The following is a 24177-nucleotide window of genomic DNA, read 5'->3' as shown; positions in this document are numbered from 1 at the left end:
ACGGCTACACAGGAAGAGAGAACTCGATAATCGTTATTAGGGCCTCTCTCTATGTTAAATAGAGAGAGGCTTAAAAGCATAATTACAACCAAGCCCCATTATAAAAGCAAAATTACAAATAACATCTAATATAAAAGGACTTCACTTAAAACCACCTATTCTCAACACTCCCCCTCAAGCTGGAGCATAGATATCAATCATGCTCAGCTTGTCACAACATTTTGAGAAATTTGGTCTAGCAAGAGGTTTTGTAAACATATCTGCAACTTGGTCTTCCGACTTTAGATATTTGGTAGTGATATGACCAGCTTGAACCATATCCCTTACATAGTGGCAATCAACCTCAATGTGCTTTGTTCTCTCATGAAATACATGATTGTTCGCTATATATGTTGCAGCTTTGTTATCGCACATCATGGTCATGGGAGAGGAAACCTTCACCTGAAGATCATGAAGAACAGTACGAACCCACATCAATTCAGCAGCTGTTTGGGCCATAGCCCGATATTCTGATTCTGCACTCGACCTAGAAACCACATTTTGTTTCTTACTTCAAGAGATCAAGTTGTCTCCCAAGAACACACATAATCTTGTGGTAGATTTTCTATCCACTACAGATCCTGCATAGTCAGCATCCAGAGTTCCACCTTTCCTGAACAATAACCTCTTTCCAGGAGAAGATTTTAGATATCTGAGAATCATAATAGCTGCATTCCAGTGTACCTCAGTTGGTTTGTCCATAAACTGGCTAACTTTGCTTACTGCTAAAGCAATATTCGGCCTGGTCACAGTTACATACAGTAGCTTCCTTACTAGGGAGCGATAGCTTTTGCTATCAACCAATTTTGACCCTTCTTCAGACAACTGAACTTTATGGTCCATGGGAATATTTGTTGGTTTAGCTCCCAACATTCCCGTTTCCTTTAATAAGTCAAGAACATACTTTCGTTGAGACAAAACCGTCCCTTCACGGCTCCTGACAACTTCTATACCCAGAAAATACCTGAGTGAACCAAGGTCTTTTGTAACAAAGTGTTTTTGAAGATGAGCCTTTGTGGCTTCAATAGCTTTCACATCATCTCCTGTAAGAATGATGTCATCCACATATACCACCATAACAACTATGACAGAGCAAGTTTTCTTTATAAATAATGTATGATCTGCTGTTGATCTATTAAAGCCAAAGCGTGACATCACTTCAAACAACTTTTGAAACCATGCACGAGGACTTTGTTTCAAGCCATAAATCGCCTTTTTCAATCTACACACCTTCTGACACTCCCCCTCAACCTCGAATCCTGGAGGTTGTTGCATGTAAACGGTCTCAGATAAGTCCCCATATAGAAATGCATTTTTCACATCTAATTGATACAAGCTCCAACCATGCTGAACAACTACTGAGAGAATAAGACGAATGATACCCATTCGTGCAACAAGAGAAAACGTTTCAAAGAAATCAATACCATATGTCTGAGTATACCCTTTTGGTACTAATCTGGCCTTGTACCTTTCAATAGAACCATCAGATTTGTACTTTATGGTATATACCCATTTACATCCAACAATGTCAGCATCTGCTCGGGAATCAACTAGATCCCATATATGCTGAGATATTAAAGCATCCATTTCTTCTTGCATAGCCAACTTCCAGCGAGTATCAAACTCTGCCTGCTGATAGTTCAGAGGAATAGTTTCAGCAGATAAGGCTGAAATAAAAGATTTCATCTGATTTCCAATTCTGGCATCAGAGACAAAATGAGATATGGGATATAAGGTACATTGTCGTGTCCCCTTTCGTAGAGCAATAGGCCTGTTATCATCATCATGAAGATCACTATTGTCAGTAGAACTTACCTCAGGGGAAGAAGAAGATGAAGGCACTTGTGGAGGTGGATTTCTACGCACATATACCAATGGAGGATTAAGAAATCTGAAAGATGATGAAGTTTATTTCGGGAATGAGGGCACAAATTCCAAAGGAAAAGGAGGTATAGGTAATGGACAATACTCAGCTGGATCAACCTGCAGCGGGGAACCAGTACTAGAGTAATATGGAGTGGATTCCAAGAAAGATACATCCACATTGACATACTCTCGGCGAGAAGTAGGATCATAACATCGATATCCCTTTTGATTTTTGGGATAACCTATAAATATGCATTTTGTAGCTTGAGCAGCTAATTTGTCACGGTCAGGGCCAAGTTTGTGTACAAAACAAATACATCCAAATACTTTGGGCGAGAGGGAGAAGAGGGGGGGGGGGTATTGGGTTTTAGGATATGAATTGGAATTTGATCACCCACAGAACATGAAGGCATGCGGTTGATCAGATAGCAAGCAGTTGTAATCACATCACCCCAGTATAATGCAGGAACATTGGATTGAATCATAATGGTCCTGGCAACATCAAACATGTGACGATGTTTTCGCTTAGCCACCCCATTTTGTTGAGATGAATAGGCACAAGAAGTTTGGGGTTGGATGCCATTATCTTGGTAAAATTGTAACAGACCTTTTGATTTAAACTCGAGAGCATTATCAGTGCGAACAATCTTGACAATAGATTCAAACTGAGTTTTTATTTCAAGAATTAAAGATTTGATAATACTTGGAACGTCAGATCGTTCCTTTATTAAAAACACCCATGACAACTTAGAGAAATCATCAACAATAACTAGATAGTATCGACACTGAGTCCTAGTAGGAATCTTACTAGGACCCCATACATCTGCATGAAGAAGTTCAAAGACTTTATTACTAGATTGACTCTGACTCGAAGGGAACGAACTTCGATGATGCTTGCCCAGCTGACATGCTTCACACTGAAATGATGTGGTGGAAGGAATCTGAGGAAAGACCGAACGGAGCTTTGACAATAAAGGATGACCAAGACGGCGATGCCACTGAACAGGTCTAAATGAATGTTCCACTGCAGCATGAACAATACCCATTGGATGATGTAGGTAGTAATTCCATTTTCTTCATAGCCTCCACCAATCTTCTTCCCTGTCAGTAAATCCTGAAAATGACAACCCATTGGATCAAATATTACTCTACAGTTTTGTTCTTTTATAAGGCAACTAACAGAGAGTAAACTTTGAGGAAATTTTGGAGCATGAAGAGCATTTTTCAACTGTAATGAGGAGGATATAGAAATATTTCCTTGACCAACAACCGAGGAGGAGCTCCCATCGGCTAATGAGACTCCAAGCTGAGCCTTAATATCCTTTAGATCTGAAAAAACAAGTGAATTTCCACACAAATGTCTGGAGGCACCAAAGTCAATAATCCACTTACTGTCAGTCAGATGAAGATGATTTCCGGTTGAATAGGCAACACCAGCTACATGAGGGGTGGAATTCAAAGGACGAAAAGCTATTAACTCATCATATTCAGCACGACTGAGGGTGATACTACTGTCACTTGCAGAAATATTTTCCTGTGCCTTTGTTGCCTCGAGAGTAGTAACATTTGCTTTAGGAGCATATGACTTTGATGAAGAGGAGGTTGGCCGGCCATGCTTATCCCAACAACGATCTTCTAAATGTCCAGATTTTCCACAGAATGTACATTGAAGCTTTCCTCTGCCTCCCACACCTCATCCGCGACCTCGTCCTCTGATGTTCTGAAGATTTTCACGCCCATAACCAGGTGAGACAACTAAAGCAGATGATTGAGTCACAGGCTGAGAATGTGGAAGAGAGATCGTAAGTCTACTCAGACGATTATATGCCTCAGCAAGAGTAGGTACGTCTGAACCAGTCAACATTTGGACTTTAACAACAGAGAATTCTGAAGATAAACCTGTAAGAAACCGAGCAACCATAGTTTGTTCTTGATGATCCTTTTGTTTCGAACAACAGAGGGGTCTGTGAGCATTAAGTCTTTCAAAGGCAGCTTTTACGGAGGCATAGTACTGAGCCAAGGTTTGATCTCCCTGCTGTAAATTATATATTTCCTGTTCAACTTGTAGGATACGACTCACATTAGTCTCTTGTGAGTACGTATCTCGAAGATTGTCCCACATCTGTTTGCTATATTATAGTAAATTAAACCATCTGCAATATGGGGTTCGACACTATTCATAATCCATGACATAACTATGTCATTATCTTCATCCCAGGTAACATATTTTCCCACCTTTTCAGTGGGTTCGTCTTCCAACAAGACATGTTTTCTACGATGTCCAGATACCGACATCATAAATGTTCTGGACCACCGGGCATAGTTAGTTTCATTCAACCTTACAGACGAGCCGTACGAAAATGGATTGGCAAATGCCTTATATTCTCCAATATTTTCCAATTTTGAATCACATTTCGAAGTTTCAGCCATACTTCTGGTTCAACAAACAAAAACTGGACAAACTCCAATCAACACAGGGATAAGCGTGTGTTACACTCACACACCAACCGATATGACAATCAGCAACTGTTCACACACGAACAAAAAACCACGACAGTAAGGAATAGCAGCCCACAACAAGAGTACTTTCCCAGCACAGCAGGGAATCTAGCTTGCAGTTTCCACGACAGTAGTGAACAACAGCCCACAAACATGGAAGAATTTTTCTTTCAGCACGTCAGTGAATCACGACCAACATAACTCTGCATACGCAGAACCTGTTTCATAACAGGGGCTGCTCCCCAGACATATACAGCCAAATTGCCGTTTCATAACATGGGCTGCTCACGAGCAACACCACTACGAGTTTGATTGCTGTTTCTCCAAAAAAAAAAAAAAACCAGGAAGCGCAGCATGAAATCACGATACAAAAAAAAAACTCAGGGCCCAAATATCAGGGTATCACGGCTGAAATAAAAGCATTGATATCTTTCACACATTCACGGCAGATCAGAAAGCAAAGAGATTAACACACAGGAGCTAATATGGTTCAGTGCAAACTGTACCCATGTCCACGATATCAAGATCTCACGCGATAAAAAAACAGGGCCCAAACATTTTCAGAATCACCAACAGCAACAGCAGAATCACCAACAGCAACAACAAAATCACGAGGGAATGAAATAACCAACAACAGAATCACCACTAACCAACATTCGTCAACACTTACCAACAGCAGAATCAACCGGGAATGAAATAAGACTCGGCAACAGAGAATCACGATAGGAACTCACAGCGGAAAGAAAAAAAACTCGGCAGCAGGTAGTCACGAAAAAAAAACAACACCGAGGAGCTACGAAACCCACAACAAGCATCCACGACAGCAACACGCCCAGATCTGTCATCAGATCTTAAAAAAAATTATAATCGCTGACCTGATTGGAAAAATATTTTCATTGGATCGAAGTTTGATCACGATCAAGAAAACTTCCACGATCGACTGTGCTTTGATCACAATCGATCACGCTCCCACGATCGGCTAGGCTCTGATACCATGTAGAAGATGCACCGAACCCTATATATATATATATATATATATATATATATATATAGAGAGAGAGAGAGAGAGAGAGAGAGAGAGAGAGAGACGGCTGCACAGGAAGAGAGAACTCGATAATCGTTATTAGGGCCTCTCTCTATGTTAAATAGAGAGAGGCTTAAAAGCATAATTACAACCAAGCCCCATTATAAAGGCAAAATTACAAATAGCATCTAATATAAAAGGACTTCACTTAAAACCACCTATTCTCAATAGTCACCAGTGAAATTACTGATTTTACGATGGTTGTTGCTTTATCAATAAAGCAATTTTTATTTATAATTTTAAATAATTTTTATAGTTTTCTTTATTTAAATTTTTTTTTGAGGCTTACACTTTACGCCTCGAGGCTTACGCCTCGCCTCAGATTTTGGTGGAGTGCCTCGCTACGCCTCAACGCTTTTCACAACACTGGTTACAACAGAAGTTTTGGTGGATAAGGCATTTTCTCATTGCATTACATTACGAAGTACAGGTTTTGTGATTACATGAGTGCTATTTATCGCCACAAGCCTAGTGCGACATAGGAATATGCAACACATTTAAATAGATCAACATATTGTGTGAGAAAAGGTGGGAGATAAGCAGATTCGACCTATAATGGTCTCAAGTGATGATAAAATTGGAAGATTTATTCATAAAGCTGCTCATAGTTGCTGGACATTGGACACTTAAAACCAAACTGTTCATGGTTCTTAACCATGTACAGTTTGAGAGGGAGTGTTAAGGGAATTACTGTTATTCAAGTTAGAATGGAGGAATTAGACTTAAAGAGTCCAGCATGTATTACCAATATGGGCATTCTTGTCCAGCTGTTTATATATATAAATATACCATAGAGGAGCATAAAACCCAAAAGGGCTGACCTCTCTCTCTCTCTCTCTCTCTCTCTCTCTCTCTCTCTTTCTCTCTTTCTCTCTCTCTCTTCTTACAGGGCACTATTCCCAAAGGTTTCCACATGTTCTAGATATAGAATGGACACAATGATGGCATGAAAACTGTTAGCAATGGAAATTATAGATTCAGAAATACTATGGTATCATCCTGTCTTCAATATGACAATGTTTCAACTATTAAAGTGGCAAACTATGATCTTATCAACTTCAAGGAGTATTACAATCTATTAATGGATAGTGTGACATTCAAAATAAGAGAAATAGCCCACAGGATGGACACAATGATGGCATGAAAACTGTTAGCAATGGAAATTATAGATGCAGAAATACTATGGTATCATCCTGTCATCAATATGATAATGTTTCAACTATTAAAGTCGCAAACTATGATCTTATCAACTTCAAGGAGTATTATAATCTATTAATGGATATTGTGACATTCAAAATTGATAAGAATACTTCCAAGTCCTAAGTACTAATAAGAGAAATAGCCCACACAAATGTATCTTTTGTTTGGGAAAAGACCAAGACTTCTTGAATACTTTACCTGATCTTTTTCTTTTTTGAATAAAAAAAACTGAGAATATAATGTGTATAGGATAACAAACTGTCAAGCCTAAAACAAGTATCCAACATCCTAAATACCCAATCTTGGGTTGCCAATCCAGCTCAAACCCCTTTTGGGCTATCTATCATTCACTCATAGCAAGATGAATTTCTGTGTTTGCCAATGAATGAGCATTGATGGACAAGCTGCATTTTCAGAGATTTTAACTCTGCGGGTATATGACCATGCCAAGGGCAACCTCAAGATTTAAATAAAGGCTTGCATCTTCTCTTCCGCATAGCCATTGTGTCATTGTACTAAAACCAAAAAAGAAAAAGAAGAAAAAAATCCCAGATCTACACCTGAATCTTACCAAGCCCAGTTCTTTAGTTTACAGAAGAGGATAGTTCCAAAGTAGGGATAATTCTTCAGCCACATAACATGTGACATGATAGCTTGAAAGATAACCCATCAGATTTTTCATAGTGGGAACTGCATTTAAGAAAACAAGCCACATAAAAGTTTGATGCCCTATGATCAGGCCCAGGAACCCATATAACCTTTATAGGAAAAGGCTACACCACTAGTTTCACCAAAGATAAATAAGAAAACATTGTAATGAAGTATGTGGAATTACAAGAACAAAGTGCAAAAGCACAAATAAGTCCAAGAGTGGACAATTACAAAAGCACAATACAAGCACAAAAGTGCACAAGCAAAAGTCCACTATGGGACAATAGTGGAGTGCCTACAAAGGGCAATACAAACAAGTAAAAGAATAGGATTTTATTAATAACATGCTTGAAAGCATTGGGAGAAATAAGGGGAACACCTCTCCTATTTATATACAACAATCAAAATGGAGGCCATTGGGCACTCCCTTCATAGAGACGTTGGGGAGTTCCCTACGATCATATTTATGACTGCTGGGGCCCCAACGACTCTATGGAGTGGGCCCCCATTGGCATGGAAATAAAAAAAATAAAGAAAATAAAAATATAGTTGTTTCTAATAAACAACTGTAATTACATGTGAAAAAACTAAAATGCCCCTATTGGGCAAACTAATAATATATATATATATATATATATATATATATATATATTTTAACACTCCCCCTCAAACTTATGGGAAAATGACCGAAAGTTTGCTAAGGAGAAAAATAAACCGGGGAGCAGGAATAGCTTTAGTGAAGAAATCTGTCAAGTGGTAGTCTGATGTGACATACAACGTAATAATTCTTCTCAGATATTCATCACATACATAGTGACAATCCATCTCAATATATTTTGTTCGCTCATGGAAGGTGTGGTTGCTCGCAATCTAGATTGTACTCTTATTGTCGCAGTAAATCTTCAAAGGTATTGAGATGATTATTCCCATATCAATGAGAAGAATTTTAAGTCACACAAACTCCATTGTTGTCGTAGCCATTGCACGATATTCAATTTCAATTGAGGATAATGATACTTTTGCATCTCTATGAAATCAAAGTCACCTAAAAATACACAAAGCCAATAGTTGAGACCATATCATTAGGATTTTCACCCCAATCAATATCACTATAAACATGTAAATCTAATGAAAAAGATGTGTATAGAAAAACCCTTTTTGTTATAGTATTCTTGATATATCTAGCAATTCTCAAGACATCACTCATGTGCACAGTGGTGGGAGCATGCTGAAACTGGCTGACGGAATTAACTGCATGAGTTATGTTTGGACGAATGATGGATAAGTAAGTGAGTGACCCGACTAGTTGGCGGTAAGATGTAAGATCTTCAAGAAGAGTCCCATTTTTCAGGCTCAATTTAGCATTAATCACTTCTGGGTTTTTTATCTTCTTGTCATCTGAAATGCCAGACTTGGTACAAATATCATCTACAAGTTTCATTTGAAAAAGAATATGTCCACTGAGAGAGTACGCAACTTCAATACCTAATCAATATCTTAAAAAACCTAAATCAAACATATCAAAATTTTCTTTTAAAATATTTTTAATATCACTAATTCTCTGTTTGTCACTTCTGGTGATAATCATATCACCTACATAAAGTAGAAGAATAACAACCGCAGAACTTGTACTTTTAACAAAAAGAGCAGTGTTGGTATAGCAAGAATGAAAACCCAGATGAGTCATTACATTACTAAATTTATCATGCCAAACTTTAGGAGCTTGTTTTAGATCATATAAAGCCTTTTTAAGTTTAAAAATTTTATCTTTTTCAATACAAAACCCTGACGGAGGATCCATGAATACTTTTTTATTTAATTCACCATTTAAAAAACTATTTTTCACATCTAGTTGTTTTATGAGTCATTTTTGGATAGATGTAACGACTATGAGTGTCCTAACACTAGTCATTCTAGCTACTGAGGCAAATGTTTCTTCATAGTCAATTCTATACTCTTGAGAGTACCCTTTGGCCACTAACCTAGCTTTATATCATTCTAAAGTCCCATCACTCTTGGTTTTAACCTTAAAAACCCATCTACATCCTATAGATTTCTTTTTTATGGGTAATGAAGCTATTTCTCATGTTTTAGCCTTTTCAAGGGCTTTCAGTTTGCTTCAACTCATTGTGAAAGATTTTTGGCTTTATTATAATACGATGGTTCATGATAGAAATGTAAAGATATTAGACATGGTCTATGATTTGGTGTCAATATGTCATAAGATTCAAACCTACTTAGTGGGTTGGAGACACGATTGGATCTTCTAAGAGTGGTTTCTTCTAAAGACATCTTGTGAATATATTTATCTAAATCATTTATTGGATACCTTTGCTCACGCCGGGTATATATGTGTATGGGTTTATCAACAATATCATTATTTCTTATTGATGATTACACATTCTCATCAATTGAATGCACAATATTCATTATCATTCAAGGCATTATCCCTGATGTCATTCAAAGAATCATTACAAGAAGTCAACTCTTCTTGTGGCAAGAGATCAAATAGAAAAGTATAATTTACTTCATTGTTTTCCTTGGTTCTCTCAAAACCATTTTCATTTTCCGAAAATGTTACATCTTTTGAAACATATAGTTTGCTACTCTTAGAGTCAAAACATCTATATCCTTTTTTGTTTTCTCGATAACCCATGAATACACATTCAATGGCTTTTGGAGACAATTTATCTCTTTTATGTAAAAGTTCAAAACATTGGCAACCTGTGTCACAGGGATTCGGCTAGCAGGGTGCCGCACCTGCGTCGACGCGACTCGACGCGGGTGCGGGTTCGGGTGCGGCACCGGGTGCGGTCAACCCGATCCTGGGTGCGTTGACCGCACCCAGGATCATTTAGGTCCATTTGTTTTTTGGATTTTTAAAAAAAAAAAATTGCCCTGTGAAATGGGCTGCGAATTTGAATTTTTTTTAAAAACTGTCAGGGCCCTGACAGACAGCTGCTGTCTGTCTTTAAAAAAAATCTGCCTGTCAGCCCTGACAGACAGCAGCTGTCTGTCAGGGCTGACAGACAACTGCTGTCTGTCAGCAGCTGACAGACACTTGCTGTCAGCAGCTGACAGACACTTGCTGTCAGCTGCTGACAGACACCTGCTGTCAGCTGCTGACAGCAGAAAAACCCCGATCCCCTTATATATATATATTTATATTTATTTTTTTTTACATTTTTGCCCCTGCCGCACCCCCGCACCCGGGTTTTTTGGAAGTGCCGAATCCCCGCACCCGCACCCGCGCCCGCACCCGCACCCGCACCCGCACCCATGTGACATAGTTGGCAACCAAAAATTCGCAATCGCTTGAAATCGGGTGTTCTTTCAAATACTTTTTCACAAAGAGATGCATTTTGCAAGGATGATGAGGCTATTCTATTTATCAAATATGTTAATGTTAGAACGACCTGCCCAAAAACGTTTTGGAATATCTTTAGAAATAAGTAGTGTCCTAGTGCTTTCTATAATATGTCTATATTTTCTTTCAGCTAATCCATTTTGTTGGGGAGTTCTAGGATATGACTTTTGGTGACGAATCTCGTTTTGTTCTAGATAATTTTGAAACTCATTTGATAAGCATTCACCACCCGAATAAGATCTAAGAATAAAAATATTGCTTTGAAATTGATTTTTGACAATCATATGGAATTTTTAAAAAAGAGAACATATCGGATTTGAAATTAAGGAAGTAGATCCATATATATCTAGTGAAATCATCGATAAATGTAACATAATATGAATATTCTCTTTTTGATATGATGGGAAAAGGTCTCCAAACATCCGAATGCACTAATTCAAAAGGTCTCTTAGAGACAAAAGTCCTATTAGGAAAAAAAATAGATTTTATCTTTTCAAAGATACAATCTTTGCAAACTAAATTCTTTTCATTATAAATTTTTTTCCCAAAAGGAAAATACATCTTTGAGTAGCTTGGGTGTCCAAGTCTTTTATGCCAAGTTTCAATATCCTTATCTTGAATATAATTACAAAAATAATTTGGAGGAAGATTTAGATAATTCATGAAGTTTAGATCTCTCCTCCTATGACCTTTCCCAATCCGCTTCCCGGACCGTAGATCCTGTACAGAGCAACCCTTATATGAGAAGGAGATTTTATATCCATGAACGAAAATTTGTGAAATGGAAAAAAAGTTTAAATTTAGTTAAGCAACAACCGTAACTTTTGGCAAAAAAAAAACTTTTAGAGGAATGTAATGTTCAAATACTTTTAATTTGCAAAGATGTTCCATCGGTAGTTGAAACATAAAAAGTTTTTGAGTTAGTGCATAAATCGGATTGACCATTCTCATGAGGTGTCATATGAAAGGAGTCTTCCGAATCGAGGATCCAAGAAGACATACGTGGAGGAGAAGATGAGGCTATCGCGACACCCGATGTGGATGGAGATTTGAGTAACATTTGAAGTGCCTCCGATAATTGAGCAAGAGAAAATGAATCTTTTCCTTTGTTTGGTTCTTCGTTCCTCAGTGTTGTTTCTTCAAGGGAAACCACTTTGTTCTTGGGGGTGTCATATAACTTGGGACAATTTGGTTGTATATGACTCGGTTCATGATAGTGATGACAAATAGCTTTCTTGTAGCCACCATTATAGCTATTTTGCCTCTCAAAGTGTGGAGGCTTGTAAGTTTTTACATGATTGTCGGGTTTGGACATGGCTAACACTTCATCTCATCATTTTATCATACCAAGACGAGTCTCTTCTTGACATATTTTGACAACATCATCCTCCATGGGAAATGACTTAGATCTATGAAGAGAAGATCTAACTTGTTCATATTCGGGCCTAAGCCCATATAAGAATTAGAAAAAATACTCTTTTTCCATTTGCTCTCTTCTTAGTTCAACATTTTCACTAGTTGTTTCATGGTATGTATTTTTCTTGAAGAAAAAATTGCCTTGCAAGATCTTTTTGTGTATAATACCTTTCATAAAAAAACCATGCCTCATTTGCCTTGCAGAACTTAGAGATGTTGGCATATATTTTGAGCTCAACATTGTTCATAAACTATGCAAGAATTTTTGCATGTTTACTTTCCCAATCTTCTATCTTGGATTGATGGTCTTCAATGGCTTTTATGCGAGCATTTCCTTCTAAAGTTTTTTCTTGACCTCTTTCCAACTTGGTGAGTTTGAGTTGAGGTTCTAAAATAGAGCCCATCACATATCCCCAAAACTTATTGCCTTTGAGATATACATCTTAAGAGTCTCATAGAGACGCTGGAGCAGGTCCAATGGCTCTATTTAGACATCTCTTTTAGACTAGTCAACCTTGTGTTGACCAGTTCAAAATAAACCAAAAAATAAAAAAGAAACTATCATAGTTACATTGAAATATGTATATATATGTATATAGAGAATACATACATATGTGTATATATATGTTAAGATTAGTCGTCTGAATTATGTTTTATTCTTAAAAAGTTCCTTTTTGATATTTAATATACAAATGAGGGACCCATATGCAATTTCTCTTTAGGCTAACCTCTATTTAAACTAGAGGATAGTAGCCCTAATCAAATAACGATTTTCCCTCTCTCTCTCTCTGCCTCGGTTCCTGAGTGCTCCATGAACTGTCGCAATATGGTATCAAAGCAGGCGACCTTGGGGGTGACTTCGGGGTCTGCGCCAAAGTATGCGTGAAGAGTACCAGATCGCGTGAAGGGGCGTGATTTCTGGGTCTGCACCAAATCGTGCGTGAAGGGTACCAGATTGCGTGAAGTGGACTAAACTTAAGATCTAAAAGTCGAGGTGGAAGTATGGTTCGGTCGATCAAATCTGGTGGATACAGGTACACTGCAGTAATGTTGAAGTGAAGTGGGTGGCGGCCTGTTCTTTGTCGTGGATGTGGGTGACGACCAGATCTGTCGTGGGAACTCTTATAGTCGCAGATCTGCATATTTCTTTGGATCTGATCGTATGTTCAGATCTGATCACAGATCTGGGTGTTGTGGTGAAGGCAATTCACTATAGTGGATCTGGATATTCATGGATTTGGATGCTAATTTTTTTTTTGGATTGGCTCTTTTCGATTGATCTGGGTTTGCCGTGAATCCTATACCGCGCTTTTAGTTTTTTTTTGTCGAGAATCCTGTATGATAAGGAGTCGCTGCTGTATCCTCTATGATTGAACCAATGTGTGGAAGACAGATCTGGATTTCAGATCTGTGTCTAGGTCACTGTCGAGGCTTGATTTCAGAAGGCCTGAATTCAGCCAGATCTGAATATGGCTAAAGTTATATTTGTTGGAGCAGGTCAGCCAGAGTGATACAGTCTTGAAGATTGTGGTGTGTGGATCGTGGAGAAGACTGATCAAGTGGGGATCAGGTCTGTTGAAGGCTATAAGGGAATTGTTCTATGAGTGTCAGACGCTGATCTGGTATATGATCTGACGCCAAAAATCTATTGGAGTTTTTTTTGGAGTCATGCTTATATAGGTTCTGACGAATCTCGACGTCAGGTATGGAATAATATTATCTAAGCGTATGGTGACAGACCTCATCCGATTCAGTTGGCCAACTTTCTATTAAGACTTTCCAATCTTTGTGCTGTTTTTTTTATGCTGAAAATGGTTCAGTAATGGTCGTGGATACAGATTAAATGTATTGTTTTTGTCGTGAACCTGAACCTGCTTTCTACCTTTGGTTTGCTCATATCTGGTTGCCATGAAGAACTGTTTATATTAAATAGTAATGGTAATGGCTGATTTACAAAAAGGGGAGCAGAAATCAGATGCAGATTATTCCAATGATTTTGTAACTCTTAGCAGGACTGAATATGAAGAGCTTCTAGCCTTACACCCATCCACTTCGAAGTCTACTGTTGTTGAGGTTGCATACTCTAGAAGTGATGGCCTATCAAGCCACGGTGGTAGGTGGATCATTGACTCAGGAGCATCTAGACACTTGTGTGGAAATTCGTGTAATTTTTCAAATTTAAAACCTGTATGATAAAAAAGTAGTTCTTGCTGATGGCAGTTCTTCTCCAATTGTAGGGCAGGGAAGCATGTCTATTTCCCCCACTCTTCAATTGTCAAATGTTCTTCATGCTCCTGCCTTTCCACAAAATCTATTGTCTCTCAGTCAAATGACAAAAGAGTTGAATTGTAGGGCGATTTTTGATCCTATGGGTTGCACCTTTCAGGACTTGCTGACGGGAAAGAGGATCGGTGGCTGCCATGAGGAAGGTGGTGTGTATTATTTACATCAACCAGTGGGTTCGGTCTACTCTGCTGTTACATCATTCTCAAGTCCTTTATTGTGGCATCGTCGTCTCGGTCACCTTCCAGTTCCAAAACTTCGGCGTGTCATTCCTCATATACCTCCTTCAGTTTCGTTTCAATGTGAAACATGTCAATTGGGAAAACATTGCCGAAGCTCCTTTCCTTCTAGTCTAAGTCCGTCGAGTCAAAGACTGTTTGATCTTCTTCATGTCGATGTATGGGGTCCAAGTAGGATTTCTACTAGGACTCAATGTCGTCATTATTTGGTCATTGTTGATGACTTCTCAAGGTTATCGTGGGTGTTCCTGTTAAAAGATCGGTCTCAAGGCCCTGTTATTCTTAAATCTTTGATTGTTGAAATAAAAACTCAATTTGACGTGTGTGTTAAAATTGTTCGCACTGATAATGCTCTGGAGTTCAAATCCAAAGACTTGCTTCAATTTTATTCTGCTAATGGGGTTCAACCTCAATTTACATGTCCCCATACATCCCAGCAAAATGGTGTGGCTGAGAGGAAGCATCGACAAATCCTCAATGTCGCTCGGTGTCTAATGATTCAATCCAATATGCCTGCATCATACCGGGGAGATGCGGTTTTGACTGCTGACTTTCTTATAAATCGCATGCCTTCAAGTTCTGTAGAAGACCAGATCCCAATCCAAATTCTCTATCCAGAGGTTCCTCTCTTTCCTATCCCCCCTAAAGTTTTTGGATGTGTGTGTTTTGTGCATAAACTGGGTCCTGATCGAGATAAACTTGCGTCACAGTCTATTAAATGTGTTTTCCTTGGGTATTCTAAGAATAAAAAGGATATCGTTGTTATGACCCTATATTCCATAAAGAGTATGTCAGTGCGGACGTTACCTTCTTTGAGTCTATTCCATATTCTTCGAGAGGCTACTCCAACGTTACAAGAGAACCATGATGATGTCCTCCCTCTGCCAATTTCTTCTTTTCCTTTAGAGTCGTTTCCTCCACAACCTTTGGCTCCATCCTCTGGTGAGTCTCGCTACCGAAACCCTCCTATAGTATACACTCACAGTTTACCACCTACCACCATGCCCCCATTATCTTCTTCCCCTGAAGTAAGTATCTCTGAGCATACTGAAGTTTCTGCTCTTGATGATGATCTTCCTATTGCTCTGCGCAAAGCAAAAAGACAGTGCACCCATCATCCCATTTTACAATTTGTTTCAGAAATTAATCTTGGGGCATCTATGAAGAATTTTGTTTCGGCTCTGTCTGCCTCCTCTGTTCCGCTTCATCACAGTCAAGCTCTATTCAACCCCAAATGGGTGCAGGCTATGCCGGATGAGATGGATGCCCTATGCTCTAGGGGCACTTGGTTGATCCTCCTACTGATGCAGATATTGTTGGCTGCAAATGGGTATATACCATTAAATATAACTCGGATGGGTCAATTGAACGGTATAAAGCTCGGTTGGTTGCAAAAGGCTATACTCAGACATATGGTGTTGACTTTTTTGAAACTTTTTCCCCAGTCGCTCGACTTGACACTATTCGTCTTGTTCTTTCTGTTGCTGTGCACTATGGATGGCCTTTATTTCAGTTGGATGTCAAGAATGCTTTTTTGTATGGGGATTTGCATGAAACAGTCTACATGCAACAACCCCCAGGCTTTGAGGTTCAGGGGGAGTGTCAGAAAGTGTGCAAGTTGAAGAAGGCTATCTATGGCCTGAAGCAAAGCCCTAGGGCATGGTTTTATAAATTATTTGAGGTAATGTCGGATTTTGGTTTTGTTAGGTCAGCTTCAGACCACTCCTTGTTCATCAAGAAAACTAGTTCTGGAATTGTGGTTATGGTGGTATATGTCGATGACATCATATTGACAGGGAGCAGTGCCCAAGATATTTCTGCAACAAAGGATCATCTTCAGAAACACTTTGTTACTAAAGATCCTAGTTCCCTCCAATATTTTCTGGGTATCGAGGCTGCGAGAAACAAAGAAGGTTTAGTTTTGTCACAAAGAAAGTATGTGTTAGATTTATTAAAAGAGACTGGAATGCTAGGAGCAAAGCCTGCTAACATTCCTATGGATCCCAAAACTCATATGTTCGTTGAAAAATCTGAATATGTGGATAGTATCAGTTTTAGATCTTTGGTGGGTAAGTTGTTATATGTGACAGTCACTAGACCTGACATCTCGTTAGCTGTGAGTAAAATCAGTCAATTCATGAATAAACCTACCAAAGTTCACTGAGATGCAACTATGATGGTTCTTAGGTATTTAAAGTCGTCTCTTGGTAAAGGACTGTTGTTTAAACAAAATTCTTTCTTGGACGTTGTTGCTTACACTGACGCAGTTTATGCAGGATCTATTGAAGACAAAAAGTCAACAACTGGATTCTGTGTTTTTGTGGGAGGAAATCTAGTTACCTGGAGGAGTAAGAAACAAATTGTTGTAGCCAGGTCGAGTGCTGAATCTAAATACCGAGCTATGACTCAGACCGCAATTGAGATTATGTGGGTAAAATCAGTTTTGATCGACTTTCAGGTAAAAGTATCCTTACCTATGTTGATGGTGTGTGACAATAGGGCTGCTACGTATATTGCAAACAATCCAGTTTTTCATGAAAGGACTAAACATATTGAAGTTGACTGTCACTATGTACGTGACTTGGTTCAGGCTGGTTATATTTGCACAGATCATGTATCTTCCGAAGATCAAGTAGCTGATGTTTTTACCAAGGCACTCGCGAGGCCTAGTTTCTATCATTGTTGTGACAAGCTGAGCATGATTGATATCTATGCTCTAGCTTGAGGGGGAGTGTTAAGATTAGTCGTCTGAATTATGTTTCATTCTTAAAAAGTTTCTTTTTGATATTTAATATACAAATGAGGGACCCATATGTAATTTCTCTTTAGGCTAACCTCTATTTAAACTAGAGGATAGTAGCCCTAATCAAATAACGATTTTGCCTCTCTCTCTCTGCCTCGGTTCCTGAGTGCTCCATGAACTGTCGCAACAATATATATATATATATATATATACAATTTGAACAAGTATGACCTCTTAAGATATGCATATATTCATATATATAGTTGTACATATATATATGATATATATATATATATCATATATATATATATATATATGTGTGTGTGTGTATGTATATACATATATTATTATATATGCTTTATTCATTGTAATAATAAAATACCCAATAGTCAATTTCAGCATACGCCTACTACAATACATACGAGTGTTGTAATGAGAATTATTAGATATATCAGAAATACTATTATGGTTTATTTTTGTCATCCTCTTTTCCATTAGGAGTTATTGCATATTCAAACTTTAATTGGAAGGAGATGTGAATGATAATCGTTCAACTATGGGTTTTTGTATTTTTATAGGAGATTCATTGATTTCATGGAAATGCAAGAAACAACAAAAGGTGTCATTGCCCTCTACAAAAGCAGAGTACCGAGCTATGACAACTACTACCTCTGAGTTGGTTTGGCTGATACAATCATTAGAAGACTTGGGAGTTCATATAGCAGAACCCTCAAGATTATGTTGTGACAATAAAAGTGCAGTTTACATCATCGACAATCACACTTTTCATGAGCGGACCAAATACATCGAAATGGATTGTCATTATGTCAGAGAATAATTCTTGAAAAAGAACATTACATTGCCACAATTCCTCCTTGGCAAACTCTCGGTTGTGGCACTGTGAGTTTGAGGGAGGGTGTTAAGATATCCATATATGCATATATATGTGTATGTATATACATATAATATATATATATATATTATATGTTTTATTCATTGTAATAGAAAAATACTTAATAGGAGTATTTTCATCTTTTCACAGTCACCTAATAGGTTGTGCCCATTAGGGGCGCTACAGTCTTTTTTATTTTATTGTACAAACTAGGGTTTTAGTTTGTCTTGAAGGGCATTAAGGGAATCCCTCCATAGGGTAGTTGGGACCTCCCCAATGGTTCTATTTCTAGCCATTGGGGAGTGTCCCAAGGGCTCTATGCTCCCTTGATTGTGTATAAATTGGGGTATTCTCCCTCTTGTAAGGTTAATGCTTTCTCAAGCATTTTGTAATATAATTCTCTATATTTTTTATGTGTTCTCTTGGCTCTTGTCTGGCATATGTGTATGTGCTTGAGTGTTGACTCATAAGTGGTCTTGGTGCTATTTGATTTAGTGTTCTTGTAAGCCCATAAGAGGCATTATCTTGTATTCTTTTCCATTTCATTACATGACTTACGTCACAACAGCATTGGTTGGTCACCAACAGCGAAATGGCATCAGTCCTGGTTCCATACTCAGTCTGAGTGAATATATTGCAATTTTAATATGCCATTTGGACATGGTTTCATAATAGATGAACCCAATTGTTTGACAATTATATGACTGACATGCCTATGAGGTTAAAGGTCAAAAAGTGAAAAAAAGAACTTACAGAAGTAGACCCTTCCTTTACATGTTGAACATGGCTGTGCCCTCTAGTAGAAACAGCCTGTTCCATCATATTTTCTTAATTTCTTGTGGATCAAGCCCTATGGATAGAAACAGTCTGATCGCGTTGTATACAAAGATTTTTTAAGGATTCAAAATTTAACCGTCCACAATGTGTAAAAATTTCATGATTGAGAAAATCATTTTTTAAAATTGAAACTACTCGATCAAAAGTGCATTCCCTAGTAAAGTGACCACGCTGGATGCATTTGTTTCAAATTGATGTAATAAAACTCACTTGTGAGTTTTAGCTTGAGAATATGGTACTCTAGAGTAGCCAATTTTCTCTCTCTCTCTCTCTCTCTCTCTCTCTATATATATATATATATATATATATATATATATATATATATAGAGAGAGAGAGAGAGAGAGAGAGAGAGCCTTGATTTGTTGGCTACTGGAGATTGAGTGGCCTTCATGTTTTTCTCTTATAGGATTTTTTTCAATGAAGCTCTTATAGGATTAGAAGATATGTAAATGAAGGACAAATTGTCCTTTGATTATAATTTACTTGATCAGATATTCTTTATCCTGTTTCTTATAAGGGATGAATATTTGGCTGGACCTCAAAGAGCCCATTAAGGCACGTTTGATGTGCAGGACAAAGACGGGAACAACTAACATGTGCTGGACAAACTCCCCTTTGATTATAATTTACTTGTTCAGAGTTTCTTTATCCTGTTTCTTATTGGGGATGAATATTTGGGTGCAACCCAAAGAGACCATTAAGGCGCGTTTGATATGCGGGGCAAACGCCGCTGTCCGTGTGGCGTTTGTCCAGTGTATCAAATTCCCCCTTAACAATGTAGTTGATAAAGAACAAAACAAAAATAAGAAGTCTCGGGCTAGCCAGTAGAGGTGACACGTCTCAGCAGTTGCATGACCTTCAGAGAGGCGTAACCCTTTTGTATTTTAGTCTTCTTCCATGGAGGAAAGCAAAATCCTGACACCTCACATCTATATGGATGCCTTTTATGCAAAGGTTCTCCATATGTTGCCTCATGAACCTATGCTTTAGCTATGAATTGCTATCATTAACTGGCATATGTAAGTGACGTTGACAGTCTATTGCATTTGCAAAATTGAAGTTAGCTAGCCCAACTGGCATTGAGCCAAAGTTTTTTTGTTAGTGAATACAAGTTTTTCAAAATATAACATTTGAAGCAACTTCCAGATTTTTGGCTACATTATGATGCAGTTGTACCATGAAACATGTTAATGCTATCTTCATACACTTCCAGCTCTGTTCACAATGTGGCATTGAGCACGTTATATTTTCTCATAATTATCTTCAAACATGTTTTTCAAAATATAACATTTGAAGCAACTTCCAGATTTTTGGCTACATTATGGTGCAGTTGTACCATGAAACATGTTAATGCTATCTTCATACACTACCAGCTCTGTTCACAATGTGGCATTGAGCATGTTATATTTTCTCATAATTATCTTCAAACATTGATCCACTTATTTTCACTGATATCTTCTACGACAGGAAAAGACTTCTTGCTTACGTTGATTTCAATGCATTCCAATTATATCTGACTTTCTAAAATAAACAAATAAAAAAAATTCACCACATTGTTTGGTTGCATTATTTAATAATTTTTCCTTTATCTTGGGATGCTGGCAAAAGAAATTGTGTTTTAGTAACTTTCCTGCTTGGATGATATTTATAGACCTTTCTGTTTATGTTGGATGGATAGATCTATAAAACAGATGACACTGTTGTAAAATGTTGAGACAGATTTGCATTTGACTGATTTTCACATATTTTTGGTCTTGGAAATTTTTGGTTTGTTTACCTTACCATTGTTTTAGACTGGAAAAGTTTATTGTTGGCAGCCTGATAGTCTCTGCATAATCGAAGTATTTTTGTTGCCTTGTATCAGGAAAAGGAAGGAATGGGATTTATATGAGCCTATCATTGATATTTTATCAAGTGAGGAAGTGGAAGCATTGGACGCAAAAGAAGAAAGAAATGCTCGGTGAGTATCTAAACTGATCCAAACACAATGTAGTATAGTTTACATGCAAAGTGCTTTAGCGACAAAGCTGCTAGCTTGTGGTCAGCTGCAAGTATGATCTCAATTCATGGTTATTATAGGTAGAAATATAGCAGCAGCTTGCGAGCATGATAAAATTTTCTCGGTTTGCATTCTTACTTGAGATAAAAATTGTCTTTTTGTAGATTGAAGAAAAGACCAGATGACCAATGATGGTCATTTGAATGTCGTGCAAATAGGTGTTTGGCAGCCACCGTTGAGTGCCAGTTGAGGGATTGTTCTTTGATTAAAGGCGAAGATTCTTAATAAATCAGCTGAAGCTATTAAATGTCTTCATTCTTATCATGCATTGTTATCAACTAAAATAGTTTCTAATCTAATTATGAGTTTAATGTATATTTTCTTCAAAAAATCATGGTTTCTAGTAGTTTCGCAGCTCGTGAGCAAACAATGTTGTCCTCCATCATTCTTGGCACTATCCCCGTGACAAACATATTGCAGTTTGCTGCGGCATGCTATACTAGTTGTTGTAAGCATAACCAGCCTTTGAAATTGTGGGTTACATCAAAATGATCATAGCATATAATAAAAAATGTCTTAAATATGCTGTCTATTGCATGTAACCAGGATGCTGTGAGATTTATGAGGAAGTTGATTGGCATGGTCAAAATAACTGTAGGCTGAAGTTTTTTTTTTATCTCTGTTTTCAAATAGTTGGTTTTATTAAGTTTTTTTCCATATTAGCCCCTGTCTTATGAGCTAAAGACAAACTAATCCCTTTCATATGGCTATTCTCAAAAACATCCTTACCTTATAAACCGCTAGGACAAATTCATCCTTCCGTTGACAGTCGCTGAGTAAACCATGGCCAATGACCAACCAAGGTTAATCAGTGACAAATTCACATAATTATCCTTAACTACATGAATAATCTCTTTCCTAAATCTAGAGCCCTTCAAATACGAGATCATCTTTCACTTTTTACATCTTCTACAGAAAAACATGCGCCTGTCGTCATCAGTTCCTGCACCCATCATCTTGGTATGCTCTCTGTACAAGATTTGTCGATTTGCTAAATCTAAATCCATCAAGCGCACTTCATTATAAAATCAAAGAATCACAAACCACACAACCATCTTCTACCAGCGGTTTGTTAGTCAACAAAAATCAGAGCTTTCCAGAAGTGATTTTAAAGCCATGTCTGAAAAGGTTTCGGAGAAAATGATCCAGGTGGTTGAAGATAACTAGAAAAAGGCTTTGCACCTTATGTTGAAGAGAGGCACTAGCGGTGTAGGCGCTGCAGGGCAGGTGGGGTATGATGCCGACGTCGTGTGTGTTGAGAGGATGGTGTATAGAATCGGTTTTGGGTTTAGGCTGTGAGGGTAGAGGAAAGGTGGGGAAGAAACAGAAAACAATTGTGATTTGTATTTTGAGGATAAATTCGTAATCTAATTAAAGGACGACGGTTTCCTTCACCAACGTTGACGGAAACTAACCACAAGGACCATTTTGGTAAGGTTTGTAAAACCATAGGGATGTATTTGAGGATAGCAATAAGGCAAGGACCGATTTGTCATTGGCTTGTAAGGTGGGGTCTAATGTGGAAAAAACCCTAATAAGAAATTACCTTGCAAAATAACAAGAAATTCGATTATAGAAATCATAGACGATGGTGGTTTTTCTGAGCCGGTGGAAAATGGTGCTGCAGAGAGAGAGAGAGAGAGAGAGAGCTACCTACTGCCAGTAGATGCACGTGCGTCTATAAAAGAGCCTTTAGCAGCACACAAAAGTACCACTAAAGGTCTTGTTACCTTCAGCACATGCCTGACTCCCACACGTCCATTGGCGGTTAGCCACTTTCTGTCGTTAGGCCACAATTAGGATACAACAAAAACTATACTTTTAGATGTTTTATGCTAGATCTGAACCGTTAGATGTTTATCATTGTTTATTCAATAGAAAACATGTTTTTTTATTATGAATCATTGTGCTCAGGTGTGTAATTTAAAGAGGTAAAAAAATCAATGATTGATATTGCACTAAAATTTAATGATAAAATAATCAAAAAATAAGTTACAGTATGATCATTTTTCATAAAATAATTACATTTTTACATCAAACCAATTAAAAGCCAAGCTTCTTTCTTGATAAATAAGCATGATAAACACATCTAACGGTTCAGATCTAGCACAAAACACCCAAAACTATGACTTTTTGAAGGTCTAACGGTAACCTAACCAAAAAGGGGGCAGCACAATCTCCATTATATACATTAGTAATACGTGGGTGCTAAATGAATCGTTTTATTTGATTTTTGGTGTTTTTTTTTTTAATTTTGACCATAGATGTGTTCAGCATGATTGATTTACCAGAAATTGACACTTTGGATGAAAAAATGGTATTTGGAGCTTCAAAAATTTATGAAAATTGCACGCCTATGATTTTTGAAACCTTATAAAAACCTATTCATGCATCAGAATCAAATACTCCAAGAACTGGTTCCTATAAAAATTATAGATCAGTACTGTCGTAATTTTGAAAAAAAACCCAAAAATTCAATAGCATGTTTCATTTCCAAATTTATCACAGATGTATTATCCATCTCTCTCTCTCTCTCTCTCTATATATATATATATATATAAATTATAGATCAGTACTGTCGTAATTTTGAAAAAAAACCCAAAAATTCAATAGCATGTTTCATTTCCAAATTTATCACAGATGTATTATCCATCTCTCTCTCTCTCTCTCTCTCTCTATATATATATATATATATATATATATATATATATATATTAACACGTGTCCATTTCTTTGAATTTAGTAAGCCGCATGGATGTTCAATTAAGAAAAAAAGATAGTTGACCTTGTTGGGTTTTCATATATGGGAATAAAAATCTTAAAAAAATTATCCAATCTCAATAATGGTAAACAAGCATAACCAATAAGGTTAGTAAACCAACGCTAGTTAGTTGGCAAATCCAAATCAACGCTACATTCAGATCCAGTTACTTCTGGTAGTCTGTTTAAAACAGATTTAATTTGTTATGAGCTGACATTCCAAATTGCATGAATAAACCGG

At 37.5% G+C, this 24177-nt stretch overlaps 1 protein-coding gene across 2 annotated transcripts in view; it reads left to right on the top strand.

The window, feature by feature from the left end:
- LOC149826698 (chromatin structure-remodeling complex protein BSH-like) overlaps positions 1 to 21540 on the top strand; it is a 49396-nt gene extending 27856 nt beyond the window's left edge. The window contains exons 10-11 of one of the 2 annotated variants that reach the window (XM_090020109.1): positions 20982 to 21077; positions 21281 to 21540. In XM_090020109.1, the coding sequence (XP_089876235.1) occupies positions 20982 to 21077; positions 21281 to 21308 (124 nt within the window). In that variant the 3' untranslated portion in view covers positions 21309 to 21540. Of the gene's footprint in view, positions 1 to 20981; positions 21082 to 21280 lie in introns of those variants that run through there. The other variant, XM_090020110.1, reaches the window with a different exon arrangement.
- Positions 21541 to 24177: the final 2637 nt, after the last annotated feature.

The sequence above is a fragment of the Nuphar pumila genome, chromosome 10 (genome assembly GCF_984573655.1).
Source record: "Nuphar pumila chromosome 10, dmNupPumi1.hap1.1, whole genome shotgun sequence".
NCBI classification, from domain to species: Eukaryota; Viridiplantae; Streptophyta; class Magnoliopsida; order Nymphaeales; family Nymphaeaceae; genus Nuphar; species Nuphar pumila.
Note: the sequence above shows the minus strand (reverse complement) of the source record. Positions and strands in the feature narration are given on the sequence as shown.